General features: G+C 40.8%; 1 protein-coding gene across 1 annotated transcript in view; it reads left to right on the top strand.

Moving 5' to 3' along the window:
* The window catches only part of tmeff1 (transmembrane protein with EGF like and two follistatin like domains 1), a 151,849-nt gene that overhangs the window by 42,527 nt on the left and 86,546 nt on the right, over nucleotides 1-22,776 (top strand). Inside the window, exons 2-3 of the mRNA XM_003219828.4 lie at nucleotides 20,142-20,251; nucleotides 21,857-21,986. Coding sequence (XP_003219876.2) covers nucleotides 20,142-20,251; nucleotides 21,857-21,986 — 240 coding nt within the window. The remainder of the gene's footprint in view (nucleotides 1-20,141; nucleotides 20,252-21,856; nucleotides 21,987-22,776) is intronic.

Raw genomic sequence — 22,776 nt, 5'->3', positions numbered from 1 at the left:
GGCAGTTACTAAAATAACGTGAAATTATCTAATGTGTTCTTTTTAACATGGAATAATAGAAGATGGAATGCACTGAGGCTTGGTGAAGGCAGTAGACTAGATCAATTCTTTTGAAGCTTTGGATCAGCCGACCCGAATATAAGCCGGGGCACCTAATTTTACCAGAAAAAAAACTGGGAAAACATTGACTCCAGTGTAAGCCGAGGGTGGTAAATTTCAGAAATAAAAATAGATACCAATAAAATTACATTAATTGAGGCATCAGTAGGTTAAATGTTTTTGGAAATAGCAACCTTCTCAAGCCTACACTTGTTCTTTGTTGTGTACATAATTCACATTGCTTACTGTATTGTATATGTGTATATTGGTATGCAATTTTTCCTTAACTCTTTGTTGTGGGAGGGGCTGCAGACCATGTGATCAGGTCTGGGCTTGATCAGGACTCAGACTCCATTTTAGAACTGTATTCTTAGAGACTTCAGTAGGAACTGTATGCTTTCAGACTATCAGACTGTACAGACTCCATTAGACTTTCAGACTAGACAGATTCTATTAGACCTCAAAACAGAGAGATGCTTTGGACTTTGGACTATTGATTCTAAGAAAGATGCCCTGTGTTACCTACACAGAGAAACTACTTCAAATCCTATATATAACTGGATTGATATGCAAAGAACCTGTGTGCTGAATACATGTGAGTAAACCAACTATGCTACTCTTAAAGAAGTCTGCTTATTTTTGTCTCTTGAGAGCATGACTTAAACCAAGTTGTTTTAAGGGAAAATAGATGTTTTTGGGCAACTAAAAAGAACACTTATGAAACTCTGCTATATATGTGTGTGTTTTGTGCATTGGCATATATTTGTCCCTAACAGTTCAAAGAAATATCAGTTTAACAGCTGAGAAACCTACTTGCCTTACATGAATGCCATATTCCCAAAAGGTTATAGCACCATTTTTCAAAAGGTTATGACTTCTAACAAGGTCATGCCTTTTCAAAAATCATAAAATCTCCAAAAGATTATGGAGATTTCCATTTTCCAAAAGCAATTGAGCAAATCACAGTCCCTACGATTGAAAGGAAGACAATGGCAAACATTCTTTTAATAAAATTTTCCAAGGAAACCCTATGATAGGGTCGCTATAAGTTGGAGTTGCCTTGTGGGCACATAACAACAACCAGGTGTTGATTCCCTGTTAACACCAATGGAGGCAGTACTATACCATCCTCACAAGTCATCACAAAGTTGTATGGTTTCTACTATATTTGTAACAGAAAGCTTCACACTTTATTAAGTCCCATTATCCTTTACTGTTGATCCATGTGATAACAACTTATATTGCCAGACACAGCTTTGAGTGTATTGTTAGTGAGGAAGATGGTATTAAGGTGTGGAATTTGGCCAAAAGGCATGACATTTTGGGGTCCATTGTTGGCTGACCCCCTCATTCTGTTTACCAGGAAGTTACTCGAATGAGGAGGGGTTTTGCTGTTTTCATTAGGCAAAGATTCGGCCCACTGGCTACAATGGCTCAATCCTCAGATATTTTAAGGCCTATCTGCATGAAACCTACCTCAGTTTTAGACCCCATTTACAACCGCAGGCCTGCCAAGTTTCAAAACAATTCACCGATCTACTGATTTTTTTTAGAATTATTTTAAGTTTTAACCATAATATTTTTAAAGATAAAACAAACCACAAGAGAGAGTTCTGGGAATTGTAGTTGCTGGTTGTGTCCATTCTCAGCCAATCAGAGCATGAACACAACTAGGCTTTTTATAGGCTGAGAAATAGAGAGAGAGAGAGAGAGAGAGAAACTTCAACTCCAATCATGCTCTGAGGGGAACTTTTCAATGCCTGCCCCATGCAAGTGCTGCTGGGAAAGTGAGTACCTAGGGCCCTCTCTGGAGGAGGAGGAGGGAACTTTCCAAGAAAAAATGGATGGAGGCGGCTTCTGCCAGAGAGAGAAGGGAAGATCCCTGCCGCAGGTTACATTGCAGACTTAACTCCTTCCTCTCCAGAACTGATAAAATCTGTCCCTCTTAATTCGTTTTTTTTGGGTTTTTTGTCTCCCTCCTCCCCGTTCTGTTTTTGGAGATGATATAAAAGGACCACCGAAAACTACAAATAATTTTCATTCAAACTGATTCGGGCCAAGGTCTAGACTATTGAGATGATATGAAACTGAAGTCACAGGTAGTCTTCTTAAGAGTTCCTCCTTATTGGAAGCACAAAAAGAGAAGAATACTGGAAGTAAAAGATGGGAACTTTGGCCTTTTTTCCTGATAGAAAAATACTTTTAGTGGGAGCTGAATTGTAACTCACAAGGGCCAAGAAGAGAAAGTTTGACAAGAGTCTGAAACTAGACTTTATTCGCTTTATTTTGATCCTGCCACTTATTGGTTACAAATAGAATTCAAAGTAGTTAAAGTATCATTAATACAAACTAAACAATAAATCTATTAAAATAATAGTGATAATCAAGCAGAATAATTAAAAGTATTTATTCTTATGCCAATGGTGGATGGTGATAGCTTAGGGATAACTATCCATGCTCTGCTGATGTTCTGTTTGGATCATAGAATCATAGAATTATAGCGTTGGATGAAACCTCATGGGCCATATATTGATTGTACTGGTGCTACCTTTAAATATCTGTGCATGTTCAATTAGTTCAACAGACCTGATGTTTCTTGGATCTTTAGGATGCTAGTTGTAACAAGCCTGTATGACTTGTGATCAGTTACATCAATTTCCAGTATATTTCTCATAACAATTCATAGTGTTCATGTTGTAGTCCTGAATGACTTGGGGCCAAAGGAATCAAAGACAACCTCTTCTCCTGAAGCCTAATCCCTTCTTGCTTCATCTTCAAACCTGTTCCAAGACCCTTGTAGATATTTGAAATGGTAGTTAATAGTGAACCCTACATTTTGACTATACTTGGGCTGGAAGCTTGGCATAGAATAGCATTGGAGGACTATGGGCCTCCCACAAACTATTCTAGGAATAATATTTTTTGCAGTGTGGATATGTGCAACCATGGATATCAAGTCTACAAATAAGGGGGTTGCAATGTACTTCCATGTATTGAAAACAAACGGGCACATTCCACGGCACTGTACTTTTTTCCTTTAGTTTTTGATAGCCCACCCAGATAATATGGTAATTTAAAAATAACTGCTAAATTAAAAAAAAAACCCTAAGTTTGGTTGGAAATATTTGTATAAAAATTTAAAAAGCTGAAATAATAGTGATGTCAATGTGGGAGTATACTACAGACCACCAAGTCAGGCAGAAAAGTTGGAGGGTGTCTTCTTAGATCTGATTACCAAATGTTCAAATAGAGGTGACTATAGTAGTAATGGGGAGCTTCAATTATCTTGCTATCTTTTAGAAGCAATACTGTGTTGGACTGAAAGGTCTAATAATTTCCTGACTTGCCTTATTGATAATTTTATGTTCCAGAAAGTAGAAGAACAGATAAGAGGATCAGCTCTCTAGATCTGATCTTCATCAGTAAGGGAGAATGCATTGATAGGGTGAAAGCAGTGGGTTGAAGTGACAACATCATCCCAAAATTAATGATATTGTGGAAAAGAGATACACCCTCTGGATTTTAGGAATGTTGCTTTCAGCACATTTAAAGGTATACTGGCTGTGAATTTAAGAGGCCTCCCAATTCCACACATGCAGTATGTTTGTGTGTGTATGTATGTGTGTATGTATGTATGTATATATATCGTGTTTCCCCGAAAATAAGACACTGTCTTATATTTATTTTTCCTCAAGAATATACACTAGCATTTTTTCAGATGATGCCTTATTTTTATTAAGTACTAGCTTGGGGACCCCGGTTATTTAAAAAAGGCATTAATTGTCTTTGAATGTTATGTATTCTCAGTTTGAAGTGGGTGAATTACAATTCCCAATATCGTGGGTCAATCCTCCCGAAACTCTGCCATTATTCAAAGTTGGCCATTTTGGGTCTGTGTACCAAGTATGGTCCAGATCTGTTGTTGGCTGGTCATCGCCTGGCTGCAGTACTCTCTGGATGGGGGTGAACTACAACTCCCAGATTCCTGGGGCAATTGTCCCGAAACATATGTCAGTATCCACAGTAGGCTATGTTGAGTCTGTGTGCCAAGTGTGGTCCAGATCCGTCATTCGCTGGGTTCAGTGGTGTTTGGATACAGGTGAACTACAACTCCCAAAATCAAGACCCATTTCCACAAATCCCTGCAGTATGTTCAGTTGGTCATGAGGCTTCTCTGTGCGAAATTTGGTCCTGGTCCATTGTTGGTGGGGTCACTGTTTCTCTGGATGCAGGTGAACTATAACTCCCTTTCCCCCAAACTTGTCCAATATGTTCTATTGGTTATGAGGGCTCTGTATGCCAAGTTTTGTCCTGGTCCATCATCGGTGGGGTTCAATTGCAGGTGAACTATAAATCCCAGTACCTACTACTACCAAATGTCCAGGCCAATTCCCCTCAAAACTGACCAGTATTCAAATCTGAGCATATCAGGTATGAATGGCAAGTTTGGTCCAGACCCATCATTGTTTGGGTTCATAGCATTCTGGGTGTAGGTGAACTACAGCTTCTCTAAATTCCCCAGTAGGAGTCACAGTGCTCTGGCTTGATGCAGGGTGAATGACAACTTCCACCATGTGGAGTCAATCCTCAAACTCCAGTAAATTTAGTTGCTGCTCAGTTCTTCGCTGTTTGTTATGCAGACAGATTTGAAAAGGAAGGGCAGTAGGCGGGGTCATGCAAATTTCACAGCAATGGAGAACTCTGGGATGACTGCCTGTGGTGGAGGAAAATGCAAAATCTAGGATGAAATGGTCCCCAAATGAAAGCATTCCTTGGGTGGTGGACTGTAGTGTTTGGGAAGGACATTGGTAGGGTTTGGGCTACATGTTCATGGAGCTCGCTGTAACCGCAATGTCAGTGGAAGGGAGTGACTTGGTGGCTCCTCAGCACTGGGAACTATAGCCTATTTGTGGAGGCTGGAGGTTGTCTGTGCGAGCAGACACCCGTGCCACATATACACATACAGGTTTTCACTTTTATTATGGATATAAATATAGATACAGATGGTACAACAATCTGCATTTATGGGATAATCTCTCTGGGCTCAGTAGCAGGTTGCTTGCTGAAGGTTTTCCCCTATCCCCTGGTGTTTGTGTGGGCTGAGAGAAACCCACGGATTTTTGCTGGTCAGTGCTGGGGAGCAGCAGCTTTACTGGTGTTTGTGGTGGGTGAGAAAGACCCACAGACTGTTGCTGGTTGATGCTGGGGGACAGAGATCCACAGTGCTGAGTAAAACAGCAGCCACAGCTTTACTTCTTCCCCCTGAGGACACACAATACCCAAAGCAGAGCGTCCTGCTCCTTACTTCACTGAGGAGAGTTTTACTTTCACTTTCTCCCTCTATGCCTTAGCTTGCAGCACCACAAAATGACTGGGACCTGACGACCGAGCCAACCTTGTATGCTGCATAGCCACGCCTATCACTATGTCTTATTTTTGGGGTATGGCTTATATTGCGCAAATGCTTAGAAATCTTGCTATGGCTTATTTTATGCATATGTATTATTTTAGGGGAAACAGGGTGTGTATATATGTACACACATACATACATGTGTGTGGGTGTGGAGGGGGTGTATGCACACATATTTCAGGCTGCCTGGTAGGTAGTTAGGATTACAATCCAAACATGTTGAATCATTAAAATCATTGATTGTTGAGGCACAGATTGGTGGTATGACAGTGCACGATAGCTGGGAAGCAACATCTGAACCAAAGATGTTTATCTAATCAAAGACAATTTGCAGTTCCACGTCCAGTTTCTACTTTCACATGTAGAACTCACGGCCTTCCATGGACATAAAAAGACATAAAAAGACTGTAATGTCAATGGATAGAATAGATCATATTAGAGTCAGGGGAGTTTAGAGGACATTCTGTAATTCTGCAGGTTAGGTGAGAAATGTTAGGAGAGTTAGAACAGTTGCTTTGGCAGGTAGCAGTACCTAGTTAACTACAAAACTTGAAAAAGTAGGTTTTGGAGGACAAGTTCTGGAACCCTCCAGTCAGAAGCCATGCTAGCTGGCAGATTCTGGATGGTGTCCAAAAAATTCTAACTTTTCCAAGCTGTGTTATCAAGTTGTATTAGTTTGATGGGGGAGACTGCTATGGAGTCTGCATGTCTGCGATTTAAATACCTAGTGTACGGCCTGGCGTTGTTATGCTGTAGTTTCTGTTGCTCAAAATAAGAACAAAACATCTAGTAATGTCCCTGTGAAACACTGTCATACATGATGTCTATTCAGATGTATATTCAGATCAGAAGAAATGACTGGTTGTGTGGGAAACAAGTACAGTAGAGTCTCACTTATGCAACATAAACGGGCCGGCAGAAAGTTGGATAAGCAAAAATGTTGGATAATAAGGAGGAATTAAGGAAAAGCCAATTAAACGTCAAATTAAGTTATGATTTTACAAATTAAGTACCAAAACATCACGTTTTACAACAAAGCAACAGAAAAAGCAGTCCAAAACATGGTAAGGTTATGTAGTAATTACTGTATTTATGAATTTAGCACTAAAACATCGCAATGTATTAAAAACATCGATTACAAAAACATTGGCTACTAACAAATTAACTACAAATAAAGATAGACTTGCATAAAATGAACTTACAGTAGCAACATTGTTGGAAATTAAATCCATAAAAAGTTCAATCCTTGCTGTCTAGAGAAACAGCTGTGGATCGGGGCGGGAGGCAAACTGTGTTGTATAATCCAGAACGTTGGATAAGCGGATGTTGGATAAGTGAGACTCTACTGTACTGGTATCTAAAAGCAGAAGTACTTCAGCACACAGATTTTATAATGTATCTGCAGAAAGTGCCTCACTCTGAGCAATAAACTGGGATCTGAATTTAGCTACTTGACGCCTTTGCTAATGTAAGCATACCCAACATAACAGGAGCTCAGATGATTTGTTGTTTGCATTCAAAATGCATTTCACTATTTTCTTTAAAATGGAGAATTTCTCTGCAGTAGTACTGAGACAACTTTTTATTTGAAGCATGTGAATAAAACTTAAAACTGGCTATCAGTTCATTTAGCCTAAAGAAAGATAACGGATACTGGAGAAATGACCAGGTTCATAAAACTCCAATATTAATGGTGTTAAGATGCTGATTTTGTGGAGAGCTCAGGGGCCTCACCTTACTACTAGGCAGTGATAGTTGGCCAAAGATGGTTGACGGCATTTCAGTTCCTGAGGCAGAAACTTTAAATCCCAATTCAAGACTGGAATAAATATATACCCAATTTATAATTGTGGATCAATTTCTAGCTGTCTCTTACACTCTGTTGTTGCAACAAGCAGAACAGAAGGAACCATGTGTGTCTGTAAGCATTTTTGATGAGTGTATTCATAATGCCGCTATTGGGGTCCAGGCAAGCTGAATACAGCCATCCCTTCTCATTGGTGGTTTTGACTTTTGCGGATTTGATGATTTATGGATTTGAATAAAAACGTTTTCTTTTGAATTCTCTAGGTTCTCCAATGCCAATTTCCATGGCCAATTTCCTTCAGTCATTTTGTTGGACCTAGATCTCTCTAGGAATCTCTAGGTCATGCAATATGATTCTGTGTTCAGTTTCCAGCTGGAGTTGGCTATAGAGTGGTGCTGGAGGACCCAAAAATCCCTAGTTATTATCTCAATTAAAAATGGCAATTTCTATACAGGCAGTCCCCAAGTTACAAACTTCCCACTTACAAATGACTCATAGTTAAGAACGGGGATGAAACAACAGGAAGTGAGAGAAATCTACTCCTCGGAAAGGAAATTCACTCCTGAAAGAGTTATCCTGGGGAAAAGGTGTCTCCAATGAAGCTTTATCACCAATCCTTGTTTCCACAACAAGCTAAATTCAAAATCCAATTATCACAGGGACAGAAAGTGAGGAGAAATCTTCTGAACAGACAGCAAAACACAGACAGTGTTAACCCTTCCATATGCTATTCAAAGCATATATATTCGTGTGTGTGTGTGTGTGTGTATTACGGCTGGAGTTACCCTTCAAAAATGTACCTGTTCTGACTGACATATAAATTCAACTTAAGAGCAAACCTACAGAACCTATCTTGTTCGTAACTTGGGGACTGTTTGTATTTATGTTTTTTCATGTTCACAGAGGTTCTGTTCCCTGAACCCCATTGAATGTTGAGGGCTAACTGTAGATGTTGTTCAGGCCATCTATGACTGAAAGTAAAGGCCGGCAATGTAGCAGATAGACACAAAGAATATTCGAAGAGGGGTTTAAGCACCCACCTAGTTGACCAAGGCCAAGATGGGATGACCTCATTCATCAGAAATAGTTGCAGCATTGAAAAACCAATATGTAGATCTTGAACAAGAACACCCCACTCACCATCTCTCAGGTCCCCAACTCCCAGTCCGACCCACTAAATAAAAAGAATCAGGAAAGTAAAGGAAAATAAAAAAGATTCAACTGTGATGCTAAATAGGGGAGGAGGAGCCGAGATTGGCTTCCGCTTGCTTTCTTGTCAGGCGGGTTTTCATCCAGGGAGGGCCCTTACCATTATGTGCTCCCAAAGTACCAAAGGTACCGAAGAAAACAGAGGAAACGGGGAGGGGGGGGAGGAGAGAACGGGACCGAAATCCGTGTACAACCCTATCATATAGTCAGTTAAAATGTATATTTTCAAAGTAAAATTCAGACTCAGTCAATTGCTGTGCTACAAAAAAAAAAAAAAAGTGAAGAGGTTAGCAAGGAGGGAGAAAACTCTCTTGCCATTTTCTAATTTATTTTATTCCAGGAGCTGTATCTTGCTTCATTATGTATATATGCAAATACAAGTATTACAAAATCTCAAAAAAATCTGAAATGCAAAACACTTCAGGTTCCAAGCATTTCAAATAAGGGATACTCATTACTTTTTTCAAACAATCAGTGGAATAAAGAGACTACTTGGGTTTTTAATGTATATCTTCTTAAACTGGTACTCCTGGGAATAAGAGAAAGGGGGATGGGAGCAGAGGTTGCCACTTTTGGGCTTCTTCCTACAGCTTTCGTCTACAGTTTGCAGGCACTCTGTCTCACCCATCTCCATCTCCAAGGGCATCCTTAAAATTCAGTGCCTTATTGCTGCGGCATTTCAAAATTGGGGTCCTCTGGATCCTAATTTTCTTCAGCTAGTTCCAATATGGCACACATTCATTCAGGGACATATAGCCAGATGTTCCAGAGTCCCAATATGAGTACAATAAATGGGCCAATGAGGACTTCGAAGTAGCCCTTAGCTTTCCTAAGGCATGGACACATGGTACACTTTCAATATCTTCATAGCACCCGGAGACGCAAACAGCCTAAGACTCATTTGCAGAATGTGAAGCAAGTTTGAGTCACATAAAACCAAAGTAAGTACTTCTGTACTCCTGCTTTCACTGAGTCTTACGAATGATTAATTTTCTCTAGATCATGCCTCCAGTTTTTAGGTTACCACCAGACCATTGCTAAGATGGCTAATTCATTTTTATGAAGGAGATTATTAGGCTTAATAAGAAAATATGAATGCCGTTTTCTCTGATTAAGAGGGAGAAAATGATAGAGTATTATGTGCTAAGATTTACTTTAGCAAAGAGGATATTCCTGGCTCTTAGCCAAAATGCTTTCCTTAGATAAAAGTCTTCTTGGCTTCCGTGGCAGTTGCATGCATTTGTTTAAGACTATGCTTTGGAGAAGGGTGTAGGATATGGCATTTCTGCCACGCGTTTCAAGAGAATCATTGAACTAAAATTCAGGCATTTTTTGTCTTTCATGAGAGTGGGGAGAATAAAATTACCTCCCACAGTCTAAGTTGGCAAATGAGACATTTAGATAGAAGTGCAAAATGAAGAGGCATGATTGTCATAAACTTGTCAGGAGCAATCTTTATGGTTGTATAAGAGAAGGTGATCATGAAGGGCACTTTTGTTGGCACTAAGTCCTTCAGAAGCAACAGGGAAAATGTTCATGAACGTTATATATCAAAGAAGTGTAAATCTATGCATACAAGTGCACACCCCCTCACCCAATCACATATTCACTGGTGGAGTCAAGGGACAGACCACTGAAAATGTTGATACTTTGTCAACTTCATAAGGACCATAAGGAAGGCTGAGTGAAGGAAGATAGACACTTTGGAACTGTGGTGTTAGAGGAAAATTCTGAGAGTGCCTTGGATCGCAAGAAGATCCAACCAGTCCATACTCCAGAAAATAATGCCCGACTGTTCACTGGAAGGAAGGATATTAGAGGCAAAGATTAAGTACTTTAGCCACATAATAAGAAGACAGGAAAGCTTGAATAATAATAATTAATAATAATGATAATAATAATAATAATAATAATAATAATAATAATAATAATAATAATGATAGAAGATCATGGGGCAGATGACTCTTACAAGTAAAACAAGCAGTCAAAGAAGAAGAACATGCCCTGGCAGAATATGTAAAGCAAAGGGAAGAACCTGCATTGATTAAAGTCAAAAATCAGAAACTCCTCGAAGCACAGCAAACAAAAAAACAGTACAAGAAAACCGCACTACAAACTAGAGCTGACAGCAGGCACAACAAAACATTGCATGGAAAGTTCCTTGACAAAATTGAAAGAAAAGCTGACAAGGAGAAGACCTGGCTATGGCTCACGAATAGGACTCTGAAGAAGGAGACAGAAGGCCTGATCCTTGCAGCCCAGGAGCAAGCCATCAGAACAAATGCAATTAAGGCCAAGATCGAAAAATCAGCTGATGACCCAAAATGCAGACTATGCAAGGAAACCGACAAAACACTAAAACCTATAAAATGGGAGGCAATATTAAAGTTCAGAGAGTGATGCTGGGGGAAATGGAAGGAAAAAGGAGGAGGGAGTGACTAAGGTCAAGATGGATGGATGGTATCCTTGAAGTGACTGGCTTGACCTTAAAGGAGCTGGGGGTGGCGATGGCCTACAAGGAGCTGTGGCGTTGACTGGTCCACGAGAGTCAGAAGCGACTGAACCAATAAACAACAAAGGGCATTTCTGCTTCTTGGCAGAGAGTTTTCAACTGTATGATTCTATGATACAGGCAAGTTTAATTGCCATTTCTAAGGAAGAAAGATGTTTTAACTTCATGAGATTGGCTCCCAACTGTTGCAGAATTGCTCCCATTGGCAGTTATTTCTATTGTTGGAAGATGTGAGTAAACTGAATTTATTATCTGGAAATGAAATGCAACTAGATAGATGCACTGCTAACTTCCCCTACATTACTGATGGACTTTAGAGATTTTTATGAAACACCAAGTCTAATACATTTTGTGGGATGGATGAATTGTAACAGCTAATCCATTAAAGGGTTAAAGTATAGAATCATAGAATCATACAGTTGGAAGAGACCTTGTTGGCCATCCAGTCCAACCCCCTGCCAAAAAGCAGGAAAATCGCATTCAAAGCACCCCCGACAGATGGCCATCCAGCCTCTGTTTAAAAACCTCCAAAGAAGGATCCTCCACCACACTCCGGGGCAGAGAGTTCCACTGCTGAACAGCTCTCACAGTGAGGAAGTTCTTCCTTATGTTCAGGTGGAATCTCCTTTCCTGTAGTTTAAAGCCATTATTCCGTGTCCTAGTCTCCAGGGCAGCAGAAAACAAGCTTGCTCCCTCTTCCCTATGACTTTCCCTCTCATATTTATACATTGCCCTCATCATGTCTCCTCTCAGCCTTCTCTTCTGCAGGCTAAACATACCTAGCTCTTTAAGCCACTCTTCATAGGGCTTGTTCTTCAGACAGTTCCTCGTGTTGTGTTTTGAATCGTAATGTAAATATCTGATATGCAGGATGTATTTTCATTCACTGGACCAAATATGGCACAAATACCGGATATGCCCAAATTTGGATACTAGTGGGGTTGGGGGGATTGATTTTGTCATTTGGCAGTTGTAGTTGCTGGGATTTATAGTCAACCTACAATCAAAGAGCATTCTGAACTCCACCAACGATGGAATTGAACCAAACTTGGCACATAGAACTCCCATGACCAACAGAAACTATTGGAAGGGTTTGGTGGGCATCAGGCATTTAGCCCTGAAATTTTCAGGTTGGTCCACGAGAAGGCCTTACATTTATTATTTAAACTGTTATGTTTATTCATATCATGATCGGATCACCATGCTCAATATATCCCATATGCATGGGGGTATTGGCATAACAATACAAAAGGTTTGCTAGGGTAGATCCTCTCTCACCCAGACTCAGCCTCCCCCCCCCCCCCCCCCGAATCAAAATCCTGCCTACAGGCCTGTTGGGCACTGAACTTGAGTTTTTGGAGTTGAAGTTCACCTACATCCAGAGAGCACAATGATAGATCTGGACCAAACTTGGCACGAATACTCAATATGCCCAAATGTGAATATTGGTGGAGTTTGGGGAAAATAGAACTTGACATTTGGGAGTTGTAGTTGCTGGGATTTATAGTTCACCTACAATCAAATAGCCCCTTGAATCCCACCAATGATAGAATTGGGCCAAACAGGCGGAGAGATCTTCAGCATTCTCTGTCAAAGGGGTTCCAAAGATAATCAGAAATAAGTGTTTTCTGATCTTTGGCAACCCCTCTGACACCCCTCGTGACCCCTCCCCCCACCAGGTCCCGATCCCTAGGTTGAGTGACACTGGTATAAATACATCCTTGGTGAATCTTATATGTAATTCTAGTGAGATTAAGAAATTGATTCCAGGTCTTTTTAACAGGGATTACATTTTTCTGTCATTTCACCTAACCCAGTTCTGCATGACTATCGCAAAGCAGCATGAGTTGATTAGACTTGGCTAGATCCCTTAAGGCTCCAGCTGTAGGTCTTCTTAATGTGTCTCGCTTCCTAGTATGTGATGTGAGGACACCAGGTATAGACAACACTCACTACAGCACACAAAGTGGGTTGCTGCCTTGATGAGTAAATAAACTAGACAATTGAATTGCGGTTTGGGTGGGGTCTTAAATCCTTTTAGGTAGATTTGCTTTAGAAGACTGACCTGTGTCTCTCAGTTTTGTAAAGGCGTGATGTATTTAACGTGATACCTTGTCACCAGGGAAAGGTTAGAGCATTGTTTTGTTACTGTGGTGTAAAGCTAAGCCTTGGATTTCCAAACAGTAGCATTGTTTTTGTTTGTGTTGCTGCCTAGATATATATTTTTTGCCTCATATTTTATTTACTTTCCCTTGTCAGTGGCCTACTTTTCCACTCATTGGAAAATTTCCCAGAACATGCTTTGCAAATCTTTGCTGAAGAACTGTCAAACTTTCTCACTGCAAAAATGAAATTGACAAACTGGCTGTTTGCCCAGTTTTTTCTCCAAATAAGTTGCTATGACTGCTTGTTAACCAGAGACTCTTTCTTGGTTGCCAGATTTTGGTGTAAAAATGTGAACCTAATATTTATAATCCCAAAGACCAGACAGATGCTGTGTCTCAAAGTTATATACCTAAGATGGCATTCATAGATTTTATCAGCATTTGGTGATTGTATCCCCTTGTAGAAGCTGACAGTCTAGAAAAAAAGAAAGATGAACTACATCCTGTGTGAGAAGCTAGGAAAGGACCAGTACTAGGGTTTGAATAGACATCTTCTTAGCCATTTCGTATCTGTTTGACTCCTGATAATCTGACAGCTGCAGTATCACTTCCCAGCCACCTTCCTTCCCTTCTCTTTCTTTTCTAGCAAATGGACAATAGAGAAATTCATAGAATCATAGAATAGTAGAGTTGGAAGAGACCTCATGGGCCATCCAGTCCAACCCCCTGCCAAGAAGCAGGAAATCGCATTCAAAGCACCCCCGACAGATGGCCATCCAGTCTCTGTTTAAAAGCTTCCAAAGAAGGAGCCTCCGCCACAGTCTGGGGGAGAGAGTTTCAATTGATATCAGGGAAGACATCTTGAAACACATGTTGTGTGTCACACTGGATGGACAAGACATCTTCTCTTATTTCCATTTCCATATTTTACATTCAAACAAAAATGTTTGCCACTGCCTTCCTCTAAGGTCCCTTCTGCATTGCCATATAAAAACTAGATTATCTGCTTTGAGCTGGATTATATGGTAGTGTTATAATCCAGTTCAAATCTGAAAATGTGGATTATCTTCTTTGATAATCTGGATTATATGACAGTGTAGAAGGGGCCTAAGGCAGAGAGTGTGTGATACCCAGTGAATTCCTTAACTGAGAGCATATCTATAGGGACAGTCAACTATAAAGGGGAGACAAATTAGCTCTGTAGTTACTACATGCTACCCAGATCTGATTTGAGTTAATATGGCCTTGAACCACGTTCACATAATTTGTGGATTGCTCCATTGCTCCTGAAAATCTGGAGCAAATTGCTACTCCGGCACCCTTCAAACAGTTGCAGAACTAGTTGCAAAAGTTTTCATGGCCATCCAGTGTTCCTGGTCTCAGACAGCCCAGGGACATGAGATGACACTTACTGTTGCCCTCCTGTTGTCATTATAGTGATCTGTGGCCATTGCTGATGAGTAAGGTGATGACCTGGACTGATGTTGGCCAGGACATAAGGGCAATCAGAAGGGAGGGGCGAAAAGAGAGGTCATTCATCCTTTCCCCTTGAACCATAGAATAATATAATTGGAAGAGACTACATGGCCATCAAGTCCAACCCCCTCTCATGCAGGAAAAGCACAATCAAAGAACCCCTGACAGATAGCTTTCTCTTGCTTCATTCCCTATGATTCCCCAGTTGACGTCACTTCAGGCAACAAGCAACAGCCACCAGGTATTTTGCACCGATTGACTACCGCATGAGATCAGGAGGAGGACAGTAAGAGTGACTGTCCGGTGATATTCAACTGGGTTTGGTGCTGCTGGATGGTCAGGATTCCTCCCAATTCCATAGCGGCCTTGAGGCTGGTGGTAAGGATTCCTTTCTGCCTCTGTAGCGACCTGGAGGCTGTCAGGGCCCTTCCACATAGCCATATAACCCAGAATATCAAGGCATATAATCCACAGTATCTGCTTTGAACTTGGTTATCCTAGTCCACACTGCCATATAAACCAGTTCAATGTGGATCTTATATAGCTGTATGGAAAAGGTCTCAGTAAGAACCATCCCAGGGCCAATCTGGAGTTCGACACTCCAGATAGGTCCTGGGATATTGTATCCATGTAGAATTTCCCTGAATGAGATTTGAACCCTGGATGCTTCTACATTATATGTGTAGTTATACACATATAATGCTACCGAGCCCAATTCAAAGTGCTGGTTTTGACCTACAAAGCCCTAAACAGCCGGTCCAATTTACCTATCCGAACGTATCTCCTCCTATGAGCCCATAAGAACTTTAAGATCATCCGGGGAGGCCCTGCTCTTGATCCCACCTGCTTTACAGGCGCGGCTGGTGGGGACGTGAGACAGGGCCTTCTCGGTGGTGGCTCCTCGGCTGTGGAACTCCCTCCCCAGTGACATCCGGCAGGCTCCTTCCCTTCTAGGGTTTAGAAAAAAACTAAAGACATGGCTATGTGCTCAAGCGTTCAATGAATGAACTTTCGAGCTTGGCACGGTCGGTTTTTAAGACTCTGGATTAACAAGGTCTAGTGAATGAAAGGACATTACCTCGGTGCATGGTAATGTTTTATTATTGTATATTGGTTTTTATGATGTTTTAAATGTTTTTAGTTTTTAATGGCTTTTGTATTATATTGTTGATGTGATGGCACTGTGTTGCCAATTTGTAAGCCGCCCTGAGTCCCCTAGGGGAGATGGGGGGGGGGGGTAGAAATACCGGAAATAACTGCCATGCCTCGATGCTGTGGAGTCATGACAGTTGTCCTTTTACATGGTCTTTAGCATTTTCTGCCAATGAATTCTGGTGCATCACCAAAGTACCAATTCTTGGAATCCATACCATTGAGCCATGGCAGTTAAAATGGTATTAAAGTGCATTAATTCTATGGTGTGTGGATGCACCGCTAGTCTAGAGCTCATATCACTGCAACACTGACTTCTATGTCTGCAACGCAGGTTGAAGTTCATTTTACACCTGTCCTTCTTGAGGCCACATGCAAAATCAGTGGCTATGAAATTGACTTGATAAGAAAGGGAAAGTAGTAGAAGAGAACAGGAAAAAAAGAAGCAAATTGAAACATGACTTGCTGAAGAATACACAAACATTTGATGACTAGGAAGGCAGGCAGCTGAAGACGACAGTCCTTGGAAAGTGGAGGTAAATCCCAGTTGCTTCCAATAAAGCTTTCATTGTGTAGATCAACCTGTGGGTTCCCCCAATGTTTTGGCCTACAACTCCCAGAAATCCCAGCCAGTTTACCAGCTGTTAGGATTTCTGGGAGTTGAAGGCCAAAACACCTGGGGACCCAAAGGTTGAGAACCACTGGTGTAGATGCTAGGCAATATGGAAGCCATTGATATGGACCATGTTATCTTATCTTTCTCTCTGGTGCTGCCAGGTGAAATAGCTGGATAGGGTTTTAAAAGACCTTCATAGCCAAGCTAGTCAGAGGGAATCCAATGGAAAAAATTGGCCTATCTTGCTTGTAGTTGCTGCTACATGCATAAAAGATGCAGCTTTTTGATGCTGTCATAAAACTACCATGCTCTGCTCCTTTTTACAAAGGCATCAGCAACAGTGAAACTAGTTTTAGTTGGACCAGATTTTACTTCCCTGCATTCAAATAGAGGTCAAGGGCTGGTTTTGTTCTTAGGTGCTGAGCAGTGCTACTCTCCTGTGTGCGAGTGAATTAGCCATGATCTTGCTGCACTCAGGAATTGTCGCTTTGTGTCTTAAACCACTCAGGTGCAGTGCTTGATTAATCTGAGCGGCAGGTTTTGCCACGTAGGTTTTATATACGTACATTTCAAAGGGTCTCTGGAGTAGTCTTTGAGGGATTAACTTGTCAAATTTGTCTTTCCTGCTTTCCTGACACTGGAGGTTTCCAGGCAGTTTGTAGCTTCCCAATCTGTGCATTTTCACTACCAGCTGCAGAACGGCCAGCTCAAAATATTAAGCTGCCTGAAGCAAGACAGAAAATGGTACCTCGTGTCCACTTCTCTGCATCAGTGTTTGTGTTTATGTAATTTCAAGTCATCTGTTGACTAATGGCAACCCCATGACTTTCAAAGGATTTTCTTAGGCAAGGAATACATAGAGGTGGTTTTGTTTCTTCCTTTCTTGAAATATAGCCTACAGCAGTTGGTGTTCAGAAGATGTTTACTTCTTGGGAGCAGAGCAATGACCAACCTCAATAAAATAGTGAAGAGTAGAGACATCACACTGGCAATGAAGGTCCGCATAGTTAAAGCAATGGTATTCCTCTTAGTAACCTATGGATGCGAGAGCTGGACTATATGGAAGGCGGAGCAAAGGAAGATTGGTGCTTTCTCTGGTTTCTGGACATTTTAATCCTCCACCCTTTAAAGTTTGACTATTTCCCCCTTTTATGCATGCATTCCTGAAATCCACAAAGGCATGATTTATAAATAAATGGAAAATATAAACCAGCTGATTCTTGGGTTGAGCCGGGAAAAGAAGTACACTGGTAACTGACAGGCAACAGTCATCTTTCAACATTTTCTATACATAATTTGTGCATAACCTTGCAGATCCTAATAGGTGCTGCCTGTCTGTATGAGGTACATCTCTGGTTCTCATTAACAGCAGAGTTTGGCAGCTTTTCAATTTTTAATGTATTTACCCTCCTAGCACTCCTTTGAAATGGGAAGATCCCATTATCTTGCCTTTAAAAGCAAGGAATTAACTGGCTGCAGCTATTTCTGGTTTTTGCTCCTCCTCCTCTCCTGCAGGAAGAAAAAAAAAGGTTTTGACTCCTTGAATCTCTCTCTCTCACCCATCCTTACCCCATACCCATATTTATGCAGTTAGGCCAATGATTCCCAACTGAGTTATTGTCCTGAGAAGTGGCAATGGGAAGGATGCAAAGTATTTATTACAGTTGAGCATCCTTTATCCTGAATTCTGAAATGCGTAAAACTCCAAAATTGTTCACATAGCTGGATGACAAAGTGACTTTGTTTTCTGACGGTTCGATGTACTTATGCACAAAATTATTGAGATATATAATAATTATTATATAATGACCTTTAGGCTATGAGTGTTGGTTCATAGTCCCTCAAACTGTTGTGGGGTCGGACAATAGTTTGAAAAAAACCACGAACCAGTTACTATGTACACTGCACAGATCTTATTTGAAATGCAAAAGGACATGAAAGAATGATACAATATTTAAAATGAAGAACATTTTTAACAACATAAAAATGTGTGGGTCAAATTAATTAGGATTGTTGTTGTGTGCCTTCAAGTCATTTCAGACTTTGGGCAACCCTTTTTCTAGGCCAGTGGTTCTTCTCAACTTGTGGGTCTCCAGATGTTTTGGCCTTCAGCTCCCAGAAATCCTAACAGCTGGTAAACTAGCTGGGATTTCTGGGAGTTGTAGGCCAAAACACCGGGGGACCCACAGATTGAGAACCACTGGTCTAAAGTTTAGGGTTGGGCCTAGTAAATGACCTTGGAGGGCCATATCTAGCCCGCAGGCCTTAGTTTGGGCACCCCTAGTGTACAGTGTATAGGTAAGGTAAAGGTTTTCCCCTGACGTTAAGTCCAGTCATGACCAACTCTGGGGGTTGGTGCTCATCTCCATTTCTAAGCCGAAGAGCCGGCGTTGTCTGTAGACACCTCCAAGGTCATGTGGCTGGCATGACTGCATGGAGTGCCGTTACCTTCCCGCCAGAGGTTGGCAGGAGCTGGGGCTAACAGCGGGCTCTCATTCCGCTCCCGGGATTTGAACCTGGGACCTTTTTGTCTGCAAGTTCAGCAGCTCAGCGCTTTAACGCACTGTGCCACCAGGGTCCTTGTATATCAAACCTAAAATAATTTCATGTTTAGACTTGGGTCCCATCTCCAAGACATTTCATGTACATTCAAGTATTTGAGAATCTGAAAGAAATCCAAAATACAGTACATTTCAGGCAAGGGATACTCGATCTTTTTGGTACCATGGATAATGAAACTCCAAAGGTTTGTGTCTACTTAAGATTCAAATGAAAAAGCAATCTTAAAACAGCTGCAGTTTTAACCAAGGAGTCATAGAAAATAACCTAGAGACAATAGAACAAAGGCTGTTATAATTTCTTGGACAAGAGAGGAGGAAAACATAGAATTTGAGAAATGAGAGTACGTTGTCAATAGTTTTCCTGCCCCAAATTCATTCACTCCAGTTTCTCTTCCCATTCACCATAAGATCCAAGTTATTTTTGTGATTACAGTTCAGTTACCCGGTGCAGCCCCCAGGCTTGAAAATTTAGGAATGTGGGGAGTCATAATTTTTTTTAAAAAAGCTTTCCTATGCTCACACATGCATGGTTTTGATGACCCCAAACCTCTTGAATTCTATGGAGAGGAGAGAAGAGAAGAGTAAAGTGAGACAGAGGCCCCTTCTACACTGCCCTATATCCCAGGATCTAACCCCAGATTATCTGATTTAATCTGGATTATATGAGTCTCAATTGCCAGATAATAGTCATGCATATATACACAAAGGCCTCTTCTACACTGCCCTATATCCCAAGTTATTTCCTTTAAACTGGATTATATGACTCTCTACTGCCAGATAACCTGGGATAAGAAGATAATCTGGGATCAGATCCTGGAGTATAGGGGTAGTGTGGAAGGGGCCTTAGACCCCTTTTACACTGCTATATTATTCAGATTATCAAAACAGATCATCCACATTGTCTGCTTTGAACTGGATTATATGAATCCATATAATCCAGTTCAAAGCAAATAAACTGGATTTTATATGGTAGTGTAGAAGGGGCTGTAAACATCATTGATATGCTGGATGATCCTTGGGTCATATGCCCAATTATTCAAGTTATTTTTAAGGAAAGGAAAGCTAAAGATAATCAAGGCTACATGGTGCAAATTTCCATATGTTAAAAGACTGATTTGCCCTTGCGTCAGTGCAGTAGGCTATTCTGTTTCTTCAAACACAATATTGTTTTAACCTTTCCCCCCTTTTTTTCAGAATTAAATGTAAAGGAATCTGATGTGAGAGTATGTGATGAATCATCATGTAAATACGGGGGTGTTTGCAAGGAAGAAGGTGATAGTGTGAAATGTGCATGCCAATTTCAGGTAAGAATGAGCCAATGTAATGAGAAATATTGAGGTAGTCTGAGAATTATCTAAATGTATCAGTCTGAGGCTTTCACTCATGTAGGCATACATATGATCAGATGGTCTGTCCTTTAGAGGCTACATTATAGGCATAAAAATGGAAGCAGGCAGAACGTTCTTAATTGCCTTCACAGTATATCCTTTGCCTATTGTGCGAACCCGATTTTGTAATTTTCCTCATAAACATGCATGTCTTGTGAGTTGGATCCGCTCTAGGGCCTACATCCAACTGATCATCTCATCTCAAATAAATCCACTGAATCAGTGATGCTTAATAAGTGTAAGCCTATCATTCATCAATTGGGTTCCACAGGGATTTGGGTTTAGTTCTGAGTCTTGACCTTCAAATTGACTGATTTTTCCCTTTTTCAGTAACTTGTGCACATTTATTCATTGATGTGTTTTTTGCTTATCTGCCTGACTCCTCCAAATCATAGAACTTTAACACAATTTAAAAATGTATTTTGAGGAGAAGGGTTACTGCAGATGACAAAGATAATATAACACGTTGGCCACGTTAAATAAAAGAGAGGGAATGAGAGAGAAAAGTAGTACAGTACTTTTGTACAGTAGTTATGTGGAAGAAGAAATTTCAGTAGCTGTAATCAGCACAAAAAGTTATTATATAGACTCATATAATGCAGTTCAGTGATGTCAGATTGCATTTGATGAGTCTACACTGACCATATAATGTAGTTTAAAACAGCGTTATATGGCAGTGCAGAGGGGACTGTAGTTTTCCATCATACGTTGCTAACTTACAGAACTGCTTCTGTGTTGTTGAAGGCTTGGCCGGGATCACAGGGTTGTTGTATGTCTTTCGGGCTGTATGGCCATGTTCCGGAAGTATTCTCTCCTGACGTTTCGCCCACATCTATGGCAGGCATACCTCACAACCTCTGAGGATGTCTGCCATAGATGTGGGCGAAACGTCACGAGAGAATACTTCTGGAACATGGCCATACAGCCCGAAAGACATACAACAACCCAGAACTGCTTCTCTTCAGGGCTGTTACATACTTCAGGGCTCCTCTGATGAAGTGCTGTACTTATCAGAGAGATATAAGGAGTCATAGCAATGCTGTATTTGAAAATATGTGCCTTGTAGAGAGAGGAGATCCTATATGATTTTAATTCAGACTTTCACAAACAGTTAGTTTAGAACTGCGTTTTGTACTTTGTCGTTAGTGACATCTTGGTTTAGAAATGCATTTCTGTATGAAATGCATATTCCACATACTTAAACTAAATCCAGAAGTAAATATGCACTGCTTCCAGAGAAATCTTTCTTTACTCTGGGATTTTTCAAACACCCATAGCTTGTGCACTGCTATAGCACTGCAGCCAGAGCCAGTGTTTTGGGCTACTGTGGTTTGTTTGGGCGGCTGAATTGAATAGACCTCTGGGAAGAAGCCGCAAGCCACAAAATTGAACTCTGTGTTTGCACCATAGCTGTACCAACTCAATCCCTATTCATTGGAGGCTGCAAAGGTAGTGGTAAATAACAATTGCTGTCTTTTTCTTTCATTTAAAAAAATATTTTGCATTTTTCCCTTCTCACAGTGTCACACAAATTATATTCCTGTCTGTGGTTCAAATGGAGACACATACCAAAATGAATGCTTCCTCAGGAGAGCAGCTTGCAAGCATCAGAAAGAGATAACCGTGGTTGCCAGAGGGCCTTGTTACTCAGGTAAGTAAGTGGCAATAGTCTTTCTGATTTCTTTTATTGGATTTTCTGATGTTTTTCCCCAGGACCACTCGTCACTGATTAGGAGTTTGTGCGTATCGGCACATAAACAGCTCCTCCATCTCCAGGATACATACTGTGTGGTGGAGACATATTGGAAAAAGTGTGTTTCAATTGTAGATCATAACTGAAAGCAGGGGTGGCAATTTCAATGACTCGCTCATCCTTTCTTTCCTCTTCTTCTTCAACTTTATTGGGAGAAAGATACTGGAGAATTGAGATAAAAGGGACAACAGCTATAGGAGTATCTGTATTCTTCCCTCTTGTCTGTTGCATCTCTGTTTGAAATCAGTTGTGTTCCAGTGAAAATTTATTCAGAATGAAAGCCATGTAGTTAGATTCAGAAATGTATAAAGTTGACCTCGTTTGCAAAAATAGTAAAACAATAAAGCTACTAGAGTAGTAGTATAAGGGCCCTTCTACATGGAACAAAAATGGGGCTTGATAGGGACCTCCGATTTTAATATAAGTAGTTGTGTCACTGCTAGGGGTGGCCTCTGCAAGGGTGGACAAATGGGAGAAGACAGTTATCTCATAGGATGGCTGTCAAAATAGCTGTTGCTGGTTCATCTTAGGTACTGGACCAGCTGTCTTGACAGCCCTGAATTCAGAGGAGAACCTGAATCCTTGATCAGTCAATTTAACCCAGGAGAAAGCTGCATTAAGCAGCTTTGCCCTGGATTAATCCAGATCATCCCTGTGCAATGTTTAGCCATTGTGGAGCTGATTCATC

Source organism: Anolis carolinensis, chromosome 4, assembly GCF_035594765.1.
Source record: "Anolis carolinensis isolate JA03-04 chromosome 4, rAnoCar3.1.pri, whole genome shotgun sequence".
In the NCBI taxonomy this organism is placed as follows: domain Eukaryota; kingdom Metazoa; phylum Chordata; class Lepidosauria; order Squamata; family Dactyloidae; genus Anolis; species Anolis carolinensis.
This window is presented reverse-complemented; position numbering and strand designations above follow the sequence as displayed.